This window comes from Panthera tigris, chromosome D3 (genome assembly GCF_018350195.1).
Source record: "Panthera tigris isolate Pti1 chromosome D3, P.tigris_Pti1_mat1.1, whole genome shotgun sequence".
Lineage (NCBI taxonomy): Eukaryota > Metazoa > Chordata > Mammalia > Carnivora > Felidae > Panthera > Panthera tigris.
The window spans coordinates 14,621,491-14,638,209 of record NC_056671.1 but is presented as its reverse complement, the minus strand read 5'-3'; the positions used below and the strand labels follow the sequence as shown (position 1 = coordinate 14,638,209).

Genomic DNA, 16,719 nt, shown 5'->3' with positions numbered 1-16,719 from the left:
ACCTAGCTACCTTAAAACATTTTGCAACAAGGTAGTTTGGAAACTAGTAAATAAGTGGCAATCTTAGCTTGACCATTTCATGTCCAGTACACTTATAGTGTTAGAACATTGCAGTTCGAAGGAGGAAATAACAAAACCATGTGGTAAAAGTTATAAAAATAAGTTAGTGTCGGATGACCAAAATTTAATCCAGGTTCAATTAGGTCAGAATACTTATTCTTCTAGTAGTCTTAGTTTCATGGTCACTTGGTTGGTTTTAGCAGTTTCTTATTAACTGTGATTATTCTGGTTATTATTTTAATCTATTACAGTTGGTGATGGAATATTGCTTAGGCTCAGCCTCTGATTTGTTAGAAGGTAAGAATAAAAGCATTATCCCCTCCTTTCTGTTTTGCCTTGACAAGAATATTATCTACTCCTATATTAAAGAAGTAGTTTGGGGTTGCCAAACTACAGTTTGGGGTTGCCTGGGTGGCTCAGTCAAGCAGCCAACTCTTGATTTCTGCTCAGGTCATGATCTCTGGGTTAATGGGATTGAGCCCTGCATTGCACTTTGTGCTGAAAGAGTGGAGCCTTGGAGCCTGTTTGGGATATATTCATCCATTCATTCATTCATTCATTCATTCTCTCATTCATTCTCTCTCTCTCTCTCCCGCTCCCGCTCTGTTCTTTCCTTCCTCCCTCTCTCTCCCCCGCCCCCCTCCCCTGCTCATTCTCTCTCTTGCTTGCTCTCAAAATAAATAAATAAACTTAAAAAGAAGTGCAGTTTGGGCAAAGCAAATGGATGGATGACTTAGACTTAAGGATTGTGTGGATAAGCTGTGCAAACTTTATCTCCACAGTAGCTCAAAGTATCTCAGTAATGATTAGCGACCTCCTACTCTTTAGTTCATGGCCCATCCAGGGCAGGTACTTACTAAAATGTTCAGCTCGTGTGATGTAATAAATGTAGCCAAAAGCATCAAATTCATATGTGTGTATGAAAGAGAGGTAAATGGTATCAAATTACACTGATATTTAACTCTTTCAAATATCTTGGCTTAGTTCTCTTCTGCAAATGCTATTGTAACACAGAGACTGTGTTAAAAATTTACATTAAAAAAAAAACTTTATTCTTATATCATCCTTGATCTCCGAATAGAAATTGCTTATTAGCTGCTTTCACAAATAATGAAAACCTGTAGTTAGAAGAGGTAATTATAGAAGCTCTGTGGAGAGGAGAATAATACAACCTAAAACACTCCAGGCATTTAACATGTCAGAAAGGACTGGTAAATTTGGGCCTGGCCAGTTGGAATCAGTGGTGGCTTTGACTTGCAACTGACACATCAATTAACAATTCATTACGATGACTATTAGTCTTCTTTTTATTTTATTTTAAGCAGTTCATTTGTTTGTTTTTGTACTTGGGTTTCCTGTTATCCAATTACTTACTGCAGTTCTATAGGGAATATATATCCCGTATATTTAGGTGAATGTGTTCCTAAATTGTCATTTGAGAGTACAAGATACTAAGAAGAATGAAACTCATTACTGCTTCTAAATTTTTCTTTCCTTCCTCAGTTCATAAGAAACCACTTCAAGAAGTGGAAATCGCTGCCATTACTCATGGTGCCTTGCAGGGGCTGGCCTACCTGCATTCTCATGCACTGATTCATAGGTAAGATTGGAGACCAGTTACAGGACTGCCTATTCAGGGAATCTTGAAAATTAGCGCATGCTCCACTTTGTAGGGTGTCTGTGGATTTATAGGAAGCAAAGATATTGCTGCTGCTTCTGGATGTGAGAAGTTGCCAGAATTTAGCTTCTATCTCTGGGTCTCTCCCAGGTTTACCCAAAGACTTGCCTCACCTCTGTTCTATAATTAACTGTTCTCCAGGCAGGATGTTGGGGGAAAATTTGAGGAAGGGCACAGCAATTGTTTGATACTATGCCAAGAAAAAAAATTAGCCTTCCTTGCATATATTTATTTCCTACCTGAGTTTGTTTCCCTCCTTCCTTCCTCCCTTCCTCCCTTCCTTTATTTATATTTTAAGAGAGAGTGGGGAGGGGCAGAGAAGAGGGGAGAGAGAGAGAGAGAGAGAGAGAGAGAGAATATGAATCCTAAGCAGCCTCTTCACTCCCAGTGCCCCAGGGCAGGACTCAAACTCACAAACTGTAAGATCATGACCTGAGCCAAAACCAAGACTCAGACGATTAACCCAATGAGCCACCCAGGGGCCCTTCCTTCTCCTTTTCCTATTGCAAATTAACAAGTCAATCTTAAATAATTATGTGCTGTTTCATCACTTTAAAATATTGTGCATTTCGATACTCCATATAGATATGTAGGAAGATATTATAGTCTTTACCTTGGCAGAAACTGTAACTCTGAGAGATTTAAATAACTGCCCATAGTTTCACAGGTTTTATACAATAAAGATTGAAGCTCAGATTTCCTAACTCTTAATCCAAGGCTTTCCTCTACCTTGTATTTTCTCTACCACAACCCCACTGTCCTCCCTCCATTGTACTTCCTGCCACTAACTTCTAACTAAAGATGTTGTTCTTAATCTTTCCTTCTCTCAGTAAAGAATTTCTAGTACAGTTACTTTAATGAAAAGTGGAAGAAGTAGTGGAATATGAGGTAGGTGTAAAGAATCTCAGATGGCTCAAAAGCAAAAGAAAACGCTTTGCCATTTACTAGGAAGAAATGAGACCATTACATCATAGGTTCCCCTTTTGCCTGTTTTAATCACCCTAGAGTAGCCGTTACCAGTTACTGGTACCACAAAAGCAGAACTTCCTCAACATAGGCAGACCAAAATCCCTGCTATGAAGTTGGCTTATTTTTAGAAGCAAAGAATGAGCTTAACCACACCTAAAAAATATTGGTGAAATAGATTTAGCCATCACATCCATGGATTTGACCAAAAAAAATGTTTTTAATATATATCTTTGGTACCAAAATGTCATTACCGAATGCCAACTTGTCTATATGTGATTTTGCCGGTTCCCATTTAAAGCCATGGTTCATTTTTTTTTTTTTGTGCCTGTGTTATCAAAATCTGCACATTAATTTAGTGTCTTATTTTATATTATACTTTATCTTCTTTAATATATAAAAGAAGTTGAAAAAACAAAAAAGCCCTTTAAAATATGCTTCCTGTTTAAATACCATGTCTCAGATTTTTTTATTATTTTGATTTAAAGACAAGTCAGGAGCACCTGTGTGGTCCAGTCGGTTAAGAGCCTCCAACGTCGGCTCAGGTCATGATCTTATAGTTCTTGAGTTCGAGCCCTGTGTCAGGCTCTGCGCTGACAGCGTAGAGCCTGGAGCCTGCTTCAGATTCTGTGTCTCCCTCTCTCTCTGCCCCTCCCCTCATGCTCTGTCTCTCTCTCTCAAAAATAAGTAAACTTTAAAAGACAAGTCAGTGTTCTAACTGAAAGTAATAGAGAAAAGATATTTTTCTGCTGTTAGAGAAATAATGTTTTTTTAGTTTTCTCTGCCAACGTCTAATGTCATCGTGAGTAAAGAAACTGAATTTTCAAGAGAAGATTTTTGGAGACATTGTTTTCAAACATTTGAACCTTATCATTTTCACCTTGACATAAGTTTTCCTCATTCTCTCTGCTTTGTCTTTCCACGGCCCATTGATTTATAACTCTTGGTTCCTAATAGTCATTACACCTCATGCTTTTTTTTTTGAAGAGAATAGAGAGTACATCCACATGTTTTCATTCTAAATTATCATCCTAAACAATGAATTTTTTAAATCATATTTCAAAAGCTTTTTGCTGCGTAAAATATCTAATAGATTTAGTAATAACCACTTGCGATTCTTTGTCATAATACAATAGAAATGCAATTTCCTAATCCCTAATCCTTGTTTGTTTTGATCTTTCAGGGTCTTCTTTTTACTGTACAGTGTTATTTTTAAAATAACACCTTCTATATAACATGTACCCTCAAATGCCTTAGAGTTGCAGTTACAATTAAGGCAGAGAGAAAGGGTCACAGGCAAGAAAGAAAAGGTATGTGTGTAGTTGAGGTTTATTGGTAGGTAGATTAAAGAGTTATTGAAGGTTTGTTTAGACTCTAAAAACCTTATGTAATTTGGAAAAAAAAAAAAAAAAAAAAAGCAGTTACAAATGGTGCCAATTTTCCCAGCATAAGGAATACCGTTGACCACTGGATCAGCATCTGAGAATATGCTTTTTTGAGTGTAGTAATTGAATGGATTTCCTTGTCTGCCACGTCTGCCTTTTCTCTTCGCATTCCCTCCCTCTAAAGAAAGCTCTACCTTTTAGTAATTACTATGACCTACCTGTAAGTATACCCAGGAATCTGGGCCCCCTTATAACATGCAATAATTACTAAATCCCCTTCTGGCAATCTGAGCAAGCTTTTTTTAAATAAACTTTTTGTCTTATTAATTGCATGCTCTGATGTATTCCATAATCAGAGTTGAAAAGTAATTTTCTAACCCTCTCATTTTTTCCTATAGGGATATTAAAGCTGGAAATATTCTTCTAACAGAGCCAGGTCAGGTGAAACTAGCTGATTTTGGATCTGCCTCAATGGCCTCTCCTGCCAACTCCTTTGTGGGCACACCTTACTGGTATGTAGAATTTTAAAACTAGAATTTTAAAACGTGCATACATGAACAAGATGGACTCATAGCACTGGTTTGTTTTGGTTTGGTTTTTTGACAATGTCTCACCATGTGCCCCGAATGAGATTTCATTAAAGAAGGATAGAAAACTCACTAGCAAAAAAAAGAAACACTCTTAGTATAAAATTTCCAGTGACTTTAACTTGTTCAAATAAGGTTGATGTCACTGGGTGTAAACCGAGCAGGATTATCAACTCATTGACCAAGCTCAGGTTTTAGATTTCATTTAAGTTTCTTTTGAACTTTTCTCTTGAGGCAGAATGTCTAGACAAGGACAAGGTATTCTCTTTAACCTCTAACTAGCCGATAAGTAGAAATATTACTTTCTAATGAAAGAAATCCAGGTTCTTGTTTTTGTTTTGTTTTGAATTAATTTATTTAAATTCAAGTTAGCTAACATATGGTGTAGTATCGGTTTCAGGAGTAGAACCCAGTGATTCATCCCAGCAAGTGCCCTCCTTAATGCCCATCATATTTAGCCCATCCCCCCACTCTCCTCCCCTCCAGCAACCCTCAGTTTGTTCTCTGTATTTAAGAATCTGTTATGATTTGTCTCTCTCTCTCTTTTATCTTATTTTTCCTTCTCTTCCCCGATGTTGATCTGTTTTGTTTCTTAAATTCCACATGAGTGAAGTCATGTGATATTTGTCTTTCCCTGACTGACTTATTTCGCTTGGCCTAATACCCTGTAGTTCCATCCATGTTGCTGCAGATGGCAAGATTTCATTCTTTTTAATCCCCAAGTAATATTCCATTGTATATATATATATATATACACCATATCTTCTTTATCCATTCATGGACATTTGGGCTCTTTCCATAATTTGGCCGTTGATAGTGCTGGTATAAACACTGGGGTGCATGTACCCCTTTGAATCAGCATTTTTGTATCCTTTGGATAAATACCTAATAGTGCGGTTGCTGGGTCATAGGGTAGTTCTATTTTTAGTTTTTTGAGGAGCCTCCATACTGTGTTGCAGAGTGGCTGCACCAGTTTGCATTCCCACCAACAGTGCCAAAGTGTTCCCCTTTCTCTGCATCCTCACCAACATCTGTTATTTCCTGAGGTGTTAACGTTAGCCATTCTGACAGATGTGAGGTGGTATCTCATTGTAGGTTTGATCTGATGATGAATGATGTTGATGATGAGCGATGTTGAGCATCTTTTCATGGTGTCTGTTAGCCATCTATTAGCCAAAGAAAGGTCTTTGGAAAGAAGACATGTCTTCTGCCCATTTCTATCCAACATCTCTAAAGAACTTTGTTAAGTTTCCTGAAACTTTACCTAACTTGTCATTCTGACTTAAAATTTCACCCCCATCTATTCAAGATTCCTTTTCTTCCTTACACAGATACATTGGAATTTCATTGTACCTTGGAGAATGACTTATATCCCTGGATAATTACTTACCTACTAAAAAAAGTTAGCTACTATTTGAATTTTTTTTCTGTCAATGATCATCAAGTAGCATTTACTAAGCAGCCACTTACACTAACAGAAAACAAAGCATATTAAACTGATAAGGCCCCTCCCCTCCTATGAAAATCCATTATGGACAAACAGTATCCATTACCATAGCCTGTTTGTTTATTTTCTACATTGTAGTATCTTTGAAATAGCTGATTATATTGTTATATTGTTTTAAATAGCTCCATAAGTATTTTTCCTGTTGTCTATAATTATTTCTTTCAGTGTTTCATACATATTAATCCTTTACAAATCTTTCTGAGGTAGCTACTAGAATTCTCTCCACATTACAGATGGAAAAAGTGATATACAGGAAGGTTATGTAATTTTGCTGAGATAAAATGATAGTTAATGGTGGAACCAGGATTTTTTAAAAATAATGTGTTGTTTCATGTAAATCATTGAGGATATTGGCTATATTTTGAACAGCATTTTTCCCAATGATTTGTGTAAGGAAATAATATCCTTATCAGATAAAACTTTAGAATATGCTCAAACAGCTGTTTCACTTTATTAGACGAATTTTGTTTTTAATTTTCAATATGAATTTTGCACATTGCAATTGGCAGGATGGCTCCAGAGGTGATCTTAGCTATGGACGAAGGACAGTATGATGGGAAAGTTGATATTTGGTCACTTGGAATCACCTGTATTGAATTGGGTGAGTAAAAGAGTTGTTTGTATTATACTTTTGAGAAACACTCCTGATTATGATTATGAATTCATTCATCCATCTATGTATAATTTAATAGGCTACTGTTATATGTGGGCCAGGCACTGTGAATTGTTATATTTTTTCCTATGCTTTTGTATAACATCAGAAGATTGCTTTCTCTCTGCTACATTTTATTACTAACTTAAAAGAGTTTGAGGGATGCCTGGGTGGCTCAGTTGGTTAACCAACTTTGGTTCAGGTCATGATCTTGCGGTTCATGAATTCGAGTCCTGGCTCTGTGCTGACAGCTCAGAGCTTGGAGCCTGCTTTGAATTCTGTGTCTCCCTCTCTTTCTGCCCCTCTCGCACTCATGCTCTGTCTCTCTTTCAAAGATAAACCTCAAAAAAATTTAATTAAAAAATAAATACATAAATAAATAAACAAATAAATAAAAGAGTTTGAGCATACATAGCAAGTAACAAATGTGGGAATATACAATAGTAATAAGTGTTAATATTTGAAAAATATCCATTCTCCATATCATGAATGATAATTTATGTCCTCCTTCCCAGTAGTAATTTACAGTCCAACTTGTAAAGAGGAAATCTGAAAAAGTAATAGCAGGCTTATCAAAGATCTGACTATAAAATCTATATTTGACCCATTTAAAGAGCAACCTCAGAGACTTCATGTTAGATAGAAGTTAGAAACTCAGATGCCCTCGGCTTTAAAGTCGTTCCCCAAACATTGTTGCATTTATCCATTTATCTAAACTTGTCTAACATGCCACAGATTCTTATTTTTCTGATTGTGTATTTTGAACTTTAGTGTATCTTAAAGTCACCCTTATCCAAAGGTATACTGGCAAATTTATTTATTTTTTTTTATTTTTTTTATTGTATGAAATTTGTTGTGACATTAGTTTCCATACAACACCCAGTGCTCATCCCAAAAGATGCCCTCTTCAATGCCCATCACCTACCCTTCCCTCCCTCCCATCCCCCATCAACCCTCAGTTTGTTCTCAGTTTTTAAGAGTCTCTTATGCTTTGGCTCTCTCTCCCACTCTAACCTCTTTTTTTTCTTTTTTTTTCCTTCCCCTCCCCCATGGGTTTCTGTTACGTTTCTCAGGATCCACATAAGAGTGAAAACATACCGTATCTGTCTTTCTCTGTATGGCTTATTTCACTTAGCATCACACTCTCCAGTTCCATCCACGTTGCTACAAAGGGCCATATTTCATTCTTTCTCATTGCCACGTAGTACTCCATTGTGTATATAAACCACAGTTTCGTTATCCATTCATCAGTTGATGGACATTTAGGCTTTTTCCACAATTTGGCTATTGTTGAGAGTGCTGCTATAAACATTGGGGTACAAGTGCCCCTATGCATCAGTACTCCTGTATCCCTTGGGTAAATTCCTAGCAGTGCTACTGCTGGGTCATAGGGTAGGTCTATTTTTAATTTTTTGAGGAACCTCCACACTGTTTTCCAGAGTGGCTGCACCAGTTTGCATTCCCACCAACAGTGCAAGAGGGTTCCCGTTTCTCCACATCCTCTCCAGCATCTGTAGTATCCTGATTTGTTCATTTTGGCCACTCGGACTGGCGTGAGGTGATATCTGAGTGTGGTTTTAATTTGTATTTCCCTGATGAGCGACATTGAGCATCTTTTCATGTGCCTGTTGGCCATCCGGATGTCTTCTTTAGAGAAGTGTCTATTCATGTTTTCCGCCCATTTCTTCACTGGATTATTTGTTTTTTGGGTGTGGAGTTGGGTGAGCTCTTTATAGATTTTGGATACTAGCCCTTTGTCTGATATATCATTTGCAAATATCTTTTCCCATTCCGTTGGTTGCCTTTTAGTTTTGTTGATTGTTTCCTTTGCTGTGCAAAAGTTTTTTATCTTCATGAGGTCCCAATAATTCATTTTTGCTTTTAATTCCCTTGCCTTTGGGGATGTGTCAAGTAAGAAATTGCTGTGGCTGAGGTCAGAGAAGTCTCTTCCTGCTTTCTCCTCTAGGGTTTTGATGGTTTCCTGTCTCACATTCAAGTCCTTTATCCATTTTGAGTTAATTTTTGTGAATGGTGCAAGAAAGTGGTCTAGTTTCATTCTTCTGCATGGTGCTGTCCTATACTGGCAAATTTAACCAGTGGTTCTCAGGTGGTGGGGGAGGGGGAGATTGGGTTACTGTGGAGTTGGAGAAAGGTATGCCCATTTGACCTTCGGGAGCCCAGTGAGAGCTGGCTCCAGCACAAGACTGACTTTATCTAGATTTTTTTAATTTAAAATTTATATAAATACCTTTACTTTTTTAACATTTGTTTTTAAAAATTTCTTCATCGAGTTTTGTTTTGGTTTGGTTTTTGGTTTTGGTTATTTTCCTCCATTCTGGTATCCAAATTGATCCTGTAAGAATTTCTGAGTTCCAGTTTGATTCTCAGACTATAGTTTTATTTTTCCTAAAATGTTTGGCTTGTGAAGACAACTTGAGATACTTGGTATTCCGTGTCCCAACTGCTTCATTGACCCCTTCCTTGAACAAAGAAACATATGATAAATATACATGACTTGTCTCTTTTTTTTACCTTAAGGAAATATTAATTTTTTTTAAAAACTGAATCATGGAAGAGAGAATATGTACTTAATTTTGAAAAAATACGTAATATTCACATGGTTTGTAAATCAAAAAATATATAAAGACATGAAGTGAAAGAACTTCTTCAACCTCTGGCCCTATTTCCCCATTTCCTTTCCCACCTCTGCCAGTACACACGGGACACCGTTACTAATTTCTTGTATATCTTTCCAGAGTTTCTTTACAAATGTACAAACAAATATAGATATACATCTATTATATTCCTTTTCCCACCCAAATTAACATATGAGTGGTACTTTGATTTTTCACTTAACGACATCTTGGAGATCTGTTTTATGTTAGTAACTTAAACCTGTTTTTCATTTTTCACTGTATCATCTTACTCCACTATTAAGGATATACCATAATCAATTTGACTGGTCCTCTGTTAAAGAATATTGAGGAAATATATTTCTTCTTTACATTCTAATATTGTGTTATTCTCTCTTCCACTGAAAGGGAAATTAACCTAATTTATTCACAATGATGGGGGCGGGGGACTCAGAAATATATGCATACTTTAAATGGGACACCTGATGCACTTCCAACAATAGTATGTAGAACTTGACAAAGTAGTCCTAAAAGTCATAGGGCCAAAACTAGCCTAGACAATTTTGAAGAAGTAGAATTTGGACAGAAAAATCACTGTGCCAAAATCCATACCATCATAATTAAATCAATACAGTGTCAATGTAGGGAGAGACTAATATCCAATAGAACAGACAATAAAACCTAATTATATAAATTAGTATGTCAACTATACTCAAAAAGTATAGATACGTGAAATACTTAAAACATGGCATGTCATATAATAAGCACTATCTAGGGGCGCCTGGCTGGCTCAGTCGGTTGGGCGTCCGACTTCGGCTCAGGTCATGATCTCACGGTTCGTGGGTTCGAGCCCCGCATCGGGTTCTGTGCTCACAGCTCAGAGCCTGGAGCCTGCTTCTGATTCTGTGTCTCCCTCTCCCTCTGCCCCTCCCCTGCTCATGCTCTGTCTCTGTCTCTCAAAAATAAATAAATGTAAAAAAAAAAAATTTAAATAAGCACTATATAAATGTAATTATTGTTACTGTTGTTACTATAGGAGTATACACCTTTATGGGTGTGGGAATAATTTTTCTAAAAGTATTTTGAAAACAGTGACAAATATGATAACTTTTAGTACTTTGAAATACAAAGCTATGTAAGGTACAAAAATGAAAAGACAAGCCAGAGGCTAATAGAAAGTAGTTAAAACATATCTAACCAACAGAGTATTGGTCCAGAACATATAAAGACCTCTTATAATTTCTTTATCACATTTCTTTATCAAAAATAAAAAGAGGGGCACCTGGGTGGCTCAGTCAGTGAAGCATCTTACTTCAGCTCAGGTTATGACCTCACAGTTTGTGAGTTCAAGCCCTGCATCAGGCTCTCTGCTGTCAGCTGAGAGCCCATTTCAGATCCTCTTGTGTCTCTCTCCCCCTCCCTCTCTCTCTCAAAAATTAATAAACATAGGGGCGCCTGGGTGGCGCAGTCGGTTAAGCGTCCGACTTCAGCCAGGTCACGATCTCACGGTCCGTGAGTTCGAGCCCCGCGTCAGGCTCTGGGCTGATGGCTCGGAGCCTGGAGCCTGTTTCCAATTCTGTGTTTCCCTCTCTCTCTGCCCCTCCCCCGTTCATGCTCTGTCTCTCTCTGTCCCAAAAATAAATAAAAAACGTTGAAAAAAAAAAAAAAAAAAAAAAAATTAATAAACATAAAATAAATTAATAAATATAAGGACAAACAGCCAGTAGAAAAATGGGCAAAGAACATAATCAGCCAGTTCATTGAAAAGGAAATCTAAATGGACATCAAACCTTCAAAGGTACTGAGACTCACTAGTAATAAGGGAGATGCAAGTTAAAACCCTTTCACATTTATCAGACTGGCAAAATTCTTGAGTCTGAGGATAATAAATTTGGGGAAACTGCTAAGGAAACAGCAACGCACACACTATTGGTAGAAATGTAAATTGGTATAATGACTTTGGAGTATAAATTGGCAACATCTAGTAAAGTTGATGAGGGGCAGTCTCAGTGACCCAACATTTCACTTCTAAGCATATTCCTTAAATAAATATTTACGCACGTGCACTGGAAATGTGTACGATAATGCAAGCTGGTGTAGAAGCTAGAAAATGTTGACACAACCTGAATTCTTACCCAGTGAGGAATGGATAAATTAATTATGGAATGCTCTATCACAGTTAAGGATGAACTGGATCTACATGTATCATCATAGATAAATCTCAAAATCATAACATTGAATATTTAACAAAGTTGCAGAAGTATAGGTACAGTATGATGCCAATTATGAAAGTTTTGTAAACACTTTATATTGTTTATGAGTGTGTGTTAGTATACATATACTAATAAAACATAAGAACATAGATGTAAAATGTAACTTCAGAATAGAAAATTCTCTGGTAGGAGGAGGGAGAATAAAGATATATCTACTTTCTTACTTTATTTGGAAGAAAAAAACAAATATGGCAAAATACTGATAAATCTAAGTGGTAGGTGTCATAATCTGCATGTTTTTACATATTTGAAATATTAAAGAATTTAACTTCTTACAAACAAGAAATTAAATTCCTTTGATTAAACAACAACAACAACCCTACCCTCTGCCTAGCATGGAGTTAGCAGTATAGAGTAAATTTCAAAATTAGACACCCTGGATTTGAATTTTGGCTTCACCAACACTTAGTGGGCAGGACCACCCCATGTGGCTACACATAACACCAGCGGGCATTCACATAGTCTAGGATGTGAGTGACACCTTTTGGAGTTGCATAACATGTTCATCCTGAGCGTGAGAGCCTGAACAGCTTTCTTAACTTCCTTGAGCCTCAGTTTCTCATGTAAGTGAAAATAACAATATTTATCAATAGATGTTGCTGGACTTCAGTAAAATAACACATGTAAAGTGTTTAGCATAATGCCTGGCACATAGCAAATGCTCAATAACAGCTAATGGCATTCGTACGTAGGATTATTCCTTTGCTTGTCATTTATATTCCAAAGTGAACCAAAATTATACTTAAAACACTGAAACCGTAGCAGCATCTCCTCAGTTATGAAAATTTAAGAGGATGTACTACCCAAGTTGAATTTCACAGCTTATTAGCGTCCACCCATTGTTTTTACAATTTTTTTTCTTACCATAACCTTTCTAAATGTGGTATAGATTCTACCCTTTCCAGCCTTCTTAAATAAAGCAAACAGAATATACCCTTTTATGATAATTCAAGATCACCATTACATCAGTTTTTGTACTATGTAGATGTAGTAATGGCTGAAGTTTCAAACACAAGTTCACACCGGGTGAAACAAAGAGTCATCCCAGGAGATGCTTCTAGTACTTCCTCTCTTGAGAGAGGCCCTGGTTTGTGCTTAATTTTTGATTTTATTTTTATATAAAAATGAATTAAAGTATGTATGAAAACACTGTCTCTGTATCAGCCTAACTCTGATTGCCTTTTATAAAATGAACTACACTTACAAGCATAGACTTTGGTCAGACAAACTTGAGTTCTAATTCTAGCTCTGCCATTTCTTAGTTGCGTGACTTTGGTCAAATTGTTTGAACTCTCTATGAAATTTGTGTAATAAGATCTCCTACCTTACTAGAATTGTCTGGATTAAATGAAAATCTGAATTTAAAGTTCTTCTTATTATAATCTCTATATACTGTACTCAATAAATGTTGGCCATTATCAACGCAATCATAATATATGTCATATTTCATCCAAGATTTTAATTGACATTTTAACATCTCTTTGAAACTGGTGGTTATTTTACAGGCAATCGCATTTTATAATTATAATTGGCAGCATTTTCCCCCAAGTTATACATAAAACAGTGTATATTTTATAGTCAGTAGCATCTTAGATTCAGAGAAAAATGGTAGTACCTGCTCAGTTAATATTCATTAAGTAAAATTGTTACCAAGGACATTTAACTTATCAACAATTATTCAAAATGTATTATATTGCTAGTGCAATAGACCATTCAAGTACCTTTTTGACAGCTTTGCTATATATCTCCTTAGCATTAATCTTGTTAATGCATATATAAAAGAAGAGTATTTTTTTACATGAAAAAAAAAAAAGACCAAACTGCTGCATATAAAACTGGAAGTTAATGATTTTTCCAAGTTTTCTGTATGTTTGCAATACTTTAAATTGTACTTTTAATATTGAAATTACCTTGAAACTTGTGGATAATGTTGTACCCTTTCCTTATGACATTACTTCTATAATACTGCATTTTTTTTAAAAGCTCCCTAATTTGTAATTTAAATTGCTAGGGTAACATCACAAAGGAGGAAGATGATAATGTTACCGGCACTGTCCCTTTTTCCTGGATCAAGCTCTACAGTTCCATAGTGGTGAAGCCTATTCTATAAATTATCTTTTGCTAAATTAATTTTCCACTGAGAGAACTAGTTACATGCAAGAATCTTCTGAAAACCTTGGACACTGAAATTGGCCAGTCAGCAAAAATTTTATTTTTCAAGATTATTTCAAGAGAGGTTAATATGATGTTCATTTGTTTAACCTACAGATGCTTAACTTAGTTTACCTATAGAGGTTATGATAGAAGCTGGCAAATGGTCCATTAGCCTCGTCAGGGCATTTATTGTGCTCAGAAATGAATTCTCCAGGAAAACAAAACAAAACAAAACCCCAAAACATGCCTTTATGTAGGTTTTTTGCCTGGACTTTTCTTCTTCCATGTTAGCCACTCATTGTTTATCTGTTAATAAATGAATGTTGTGATGGCTGTTAGGGGAAGGCAGGCATATTTACTCTTCTGAAGCTGTTGCTGCTGCTTTTTTTTTTTTTTCATTTTAAAGTTTATTTATTTAGTTAAGTTTATCCATTTTTAAGTAATCTTCACACCCAGTGTTGGGCTTGAACTCACAACTTTGAGATTGAGAGCCACAGACTCCTCTGACCAAGCCAGCCAGGACCCCTCCCACCTTTTTTTTTTTTTTTAATCCCAGTACAATCTATCATAAAATGCACCAGGTTGTCAAAAAGACACTGAGACCTAGTGAAAATAACACATTTCTTGGATTCTTACAAGGTGGGTTGAAATCCCAATTTAGCCACTTACTATGTGACTTAGTTTCATTATTCAGACTAGCTGAACCTCAGTGTATTTAGTTGGAAAATAATGCTTGGAATGATCACGCTTACCTTGCCGAGCTATCGTGAGAATTACGACCGACAGCAATGAGTGCCTGACATGTAGTAGGGGTTCAGTAAGTGGTAGTAACTATTGTTATCACTAATTATTATGTTTTTCAGGCACATTGGTTTGTAAGAAACCTGTTGCCACAAAAACTTGACCATTGTCTTTAAATAGAAATCATTATTTTTTTCTTTTAGTTAATACACCTTTTTTAGGATTCCACCCTCCTCCCTTCTTTTGAGAAGATATGAATTACATATCACAAGGTGGCTTCAAAAGCACTCCTAATTCCTATTTTGCTGCTTATGTGGAAGATCGTATACAGACTATTATATTCTATAGTAAGGGGTTGACAAACTTTCTGTAGAGGACCAGATAATAAGTGTTTTAGGCTTTGCAGACCATACATTCCCTGTCATAACAACTCAACTCTGCTGTTGAGCATAGTAACAGCCATAGACAATATGTTTATAAATGAACGTGGGTGTAGTTCAATAAAACTACGTAAACAGTCTTCTAGGTGAATCTGGCCCGCAGGCCATAGTTTCCCAACCCTTGCTCTATAGTATGCTGGCTTAGCAATGAATCCTGTCACCAAGGCCCAGAGGATTTATGTAGCACATCTAGCAAAGGACTTGAGCATAGCTGAGGCCATTTGAAACTAGTATTTAGCAAATGCTTCTCAGACCATAGAACTATGTTGTGTGTTTAGAGTACCTGTGGTCATGTGCTTCTAACTACTAAAGCTATTCTACCATTGTGTGGCTGGCTGTTGTCTTGTGTTGTTCACAGTGGAGTGCTGACTACTTATGGCCTCACCATTCCCTCTTCATTTCCAAGCTACTGCCTTTCTTGTCACTGTTGAATTGGGTTTTGTTGTTGTTTTTTGTTCCTTCATCCTCTTTCCAAATTCCTGTTCTTTCTTTAGTCCCCCTTCCTGGCTGTTTCTCCTGTGCAATTCAGTGTTCTTCTTAGCAGCTTGAATTTTATATCTTTTGCCATTTAGTGAGAAGGTTCCTATCCTTCTGGCAGTGAATGAAGCCATCACATAGCATCTGATGGAAGCCCCAAGACTTAGTCGCTCCTCAGTCATTTTTGTGACTTCTTGCTGCCCAAGATTATTTGCTGACAAAGTTTCTTCCTTGCTTTAATTTGCCTTACCTTCATTTATTTATTCTATGGGTATTTTTGAACCACCAAAAATAGATACCAGGTGCTATGCTTAGCAGTGGGAATGCGAAGATGAATATAGTAGACATTGTCCTTGTCCTCATGAAGCTTAGCAGAAAGGACCCACATTACGTAAAGAATTACACAAATAATTATGGTTGTGGTCCATAGGAGAAAGGAAAAACATAATTTGCAGTAACAGAATCTAATAGTCTGAGAAGTCAGAGAAGGCTTCCCTGAGGAAGTGCTTACAAGCATATAATAACCCCTGAATAAATATTTATGAAATGAATGCAAAATGCAGTTATATTTAAGGTGAAGTCTGAAAGGTTGGCAACAATTAACCAGATAAAGTTGAGGGAATGAAAGTGAGAGGGGAGTCCAGACAGAGGAGGCAGTATGTGTGAAAGGTTCTAAAATTGGTTCTCTCAGTGAAGCAAAAGAAGAGGGTGGAGGCATTACTTCTCAGAATGAAATGCTAGAGGTCGCCAGGGTCATGTTTGTTTAATTTTTTTAATGTTTGTTTAATTTTTTTAATGTTTGTTTATTTTTGAGAGAGACAGAGAACAAACGGGAGGGGCAGAGAGAGAGAGAGAGAGAGAGAGAAAGAATCCAAGGCAGGCTCCAGGCTCCAAGCTGTCAGTACAGAGCCTGACATGGGGCTTGAACTCACAAACTGTGAGATCATGACCTGAGCTGAAGTCAGATGCTTCACCGACTGAGCCACTTAGGCACCTCATCTACGGTCATGTTGATAAAGGTAAACTGGCTATGGTTTAAGGATCCGGACTTTGTCCTAAGAATGATGGGAAATCATTGATGGTTACACGATGAGTTCCTAGTTCCACCTGACTTTAAATACTTGAAGTTGGCAGAAGGCCAAGCTTTCCAGCGTGTCCCTGCTGAA

At 36.8% G+C, this 16,719-nt stretch overlaps 1 protein-coding gene across 4 annotated transcripts in view; it reads left to right on the top strand.

Annotated features, from left to right (window-relative positions):
- TAOK3 (TAO kinase 3) overlaps positions 1-16,719 on the top strand; it is a 178,209-nt gene that overhangs the window by 101,483 nt on the left and 60,007 nt on the right. For all 4 annotated transcript variants that reach the window (XM_042962001.1, XM_042961999.1, XM_042962000.1 and 1 more), the window contains 4 exons: positions 312-357; positions 1,564-1,660; positions 4,488-4,601; positions 6,693-6,784. In XM_042962001.1, the coding sequence (XP_042817935.1) occupies positions 312-357; positions 1,564-1,660; positions 4,488-4,601; positions 6,693-6,784 (349 nt within the window). The remainder of the gene's footprint in view (positions 1-311; positions 358-1,563; positions 1,661-4,487; positions 4,602-6,692; positions 6,785-16,719) is intronic.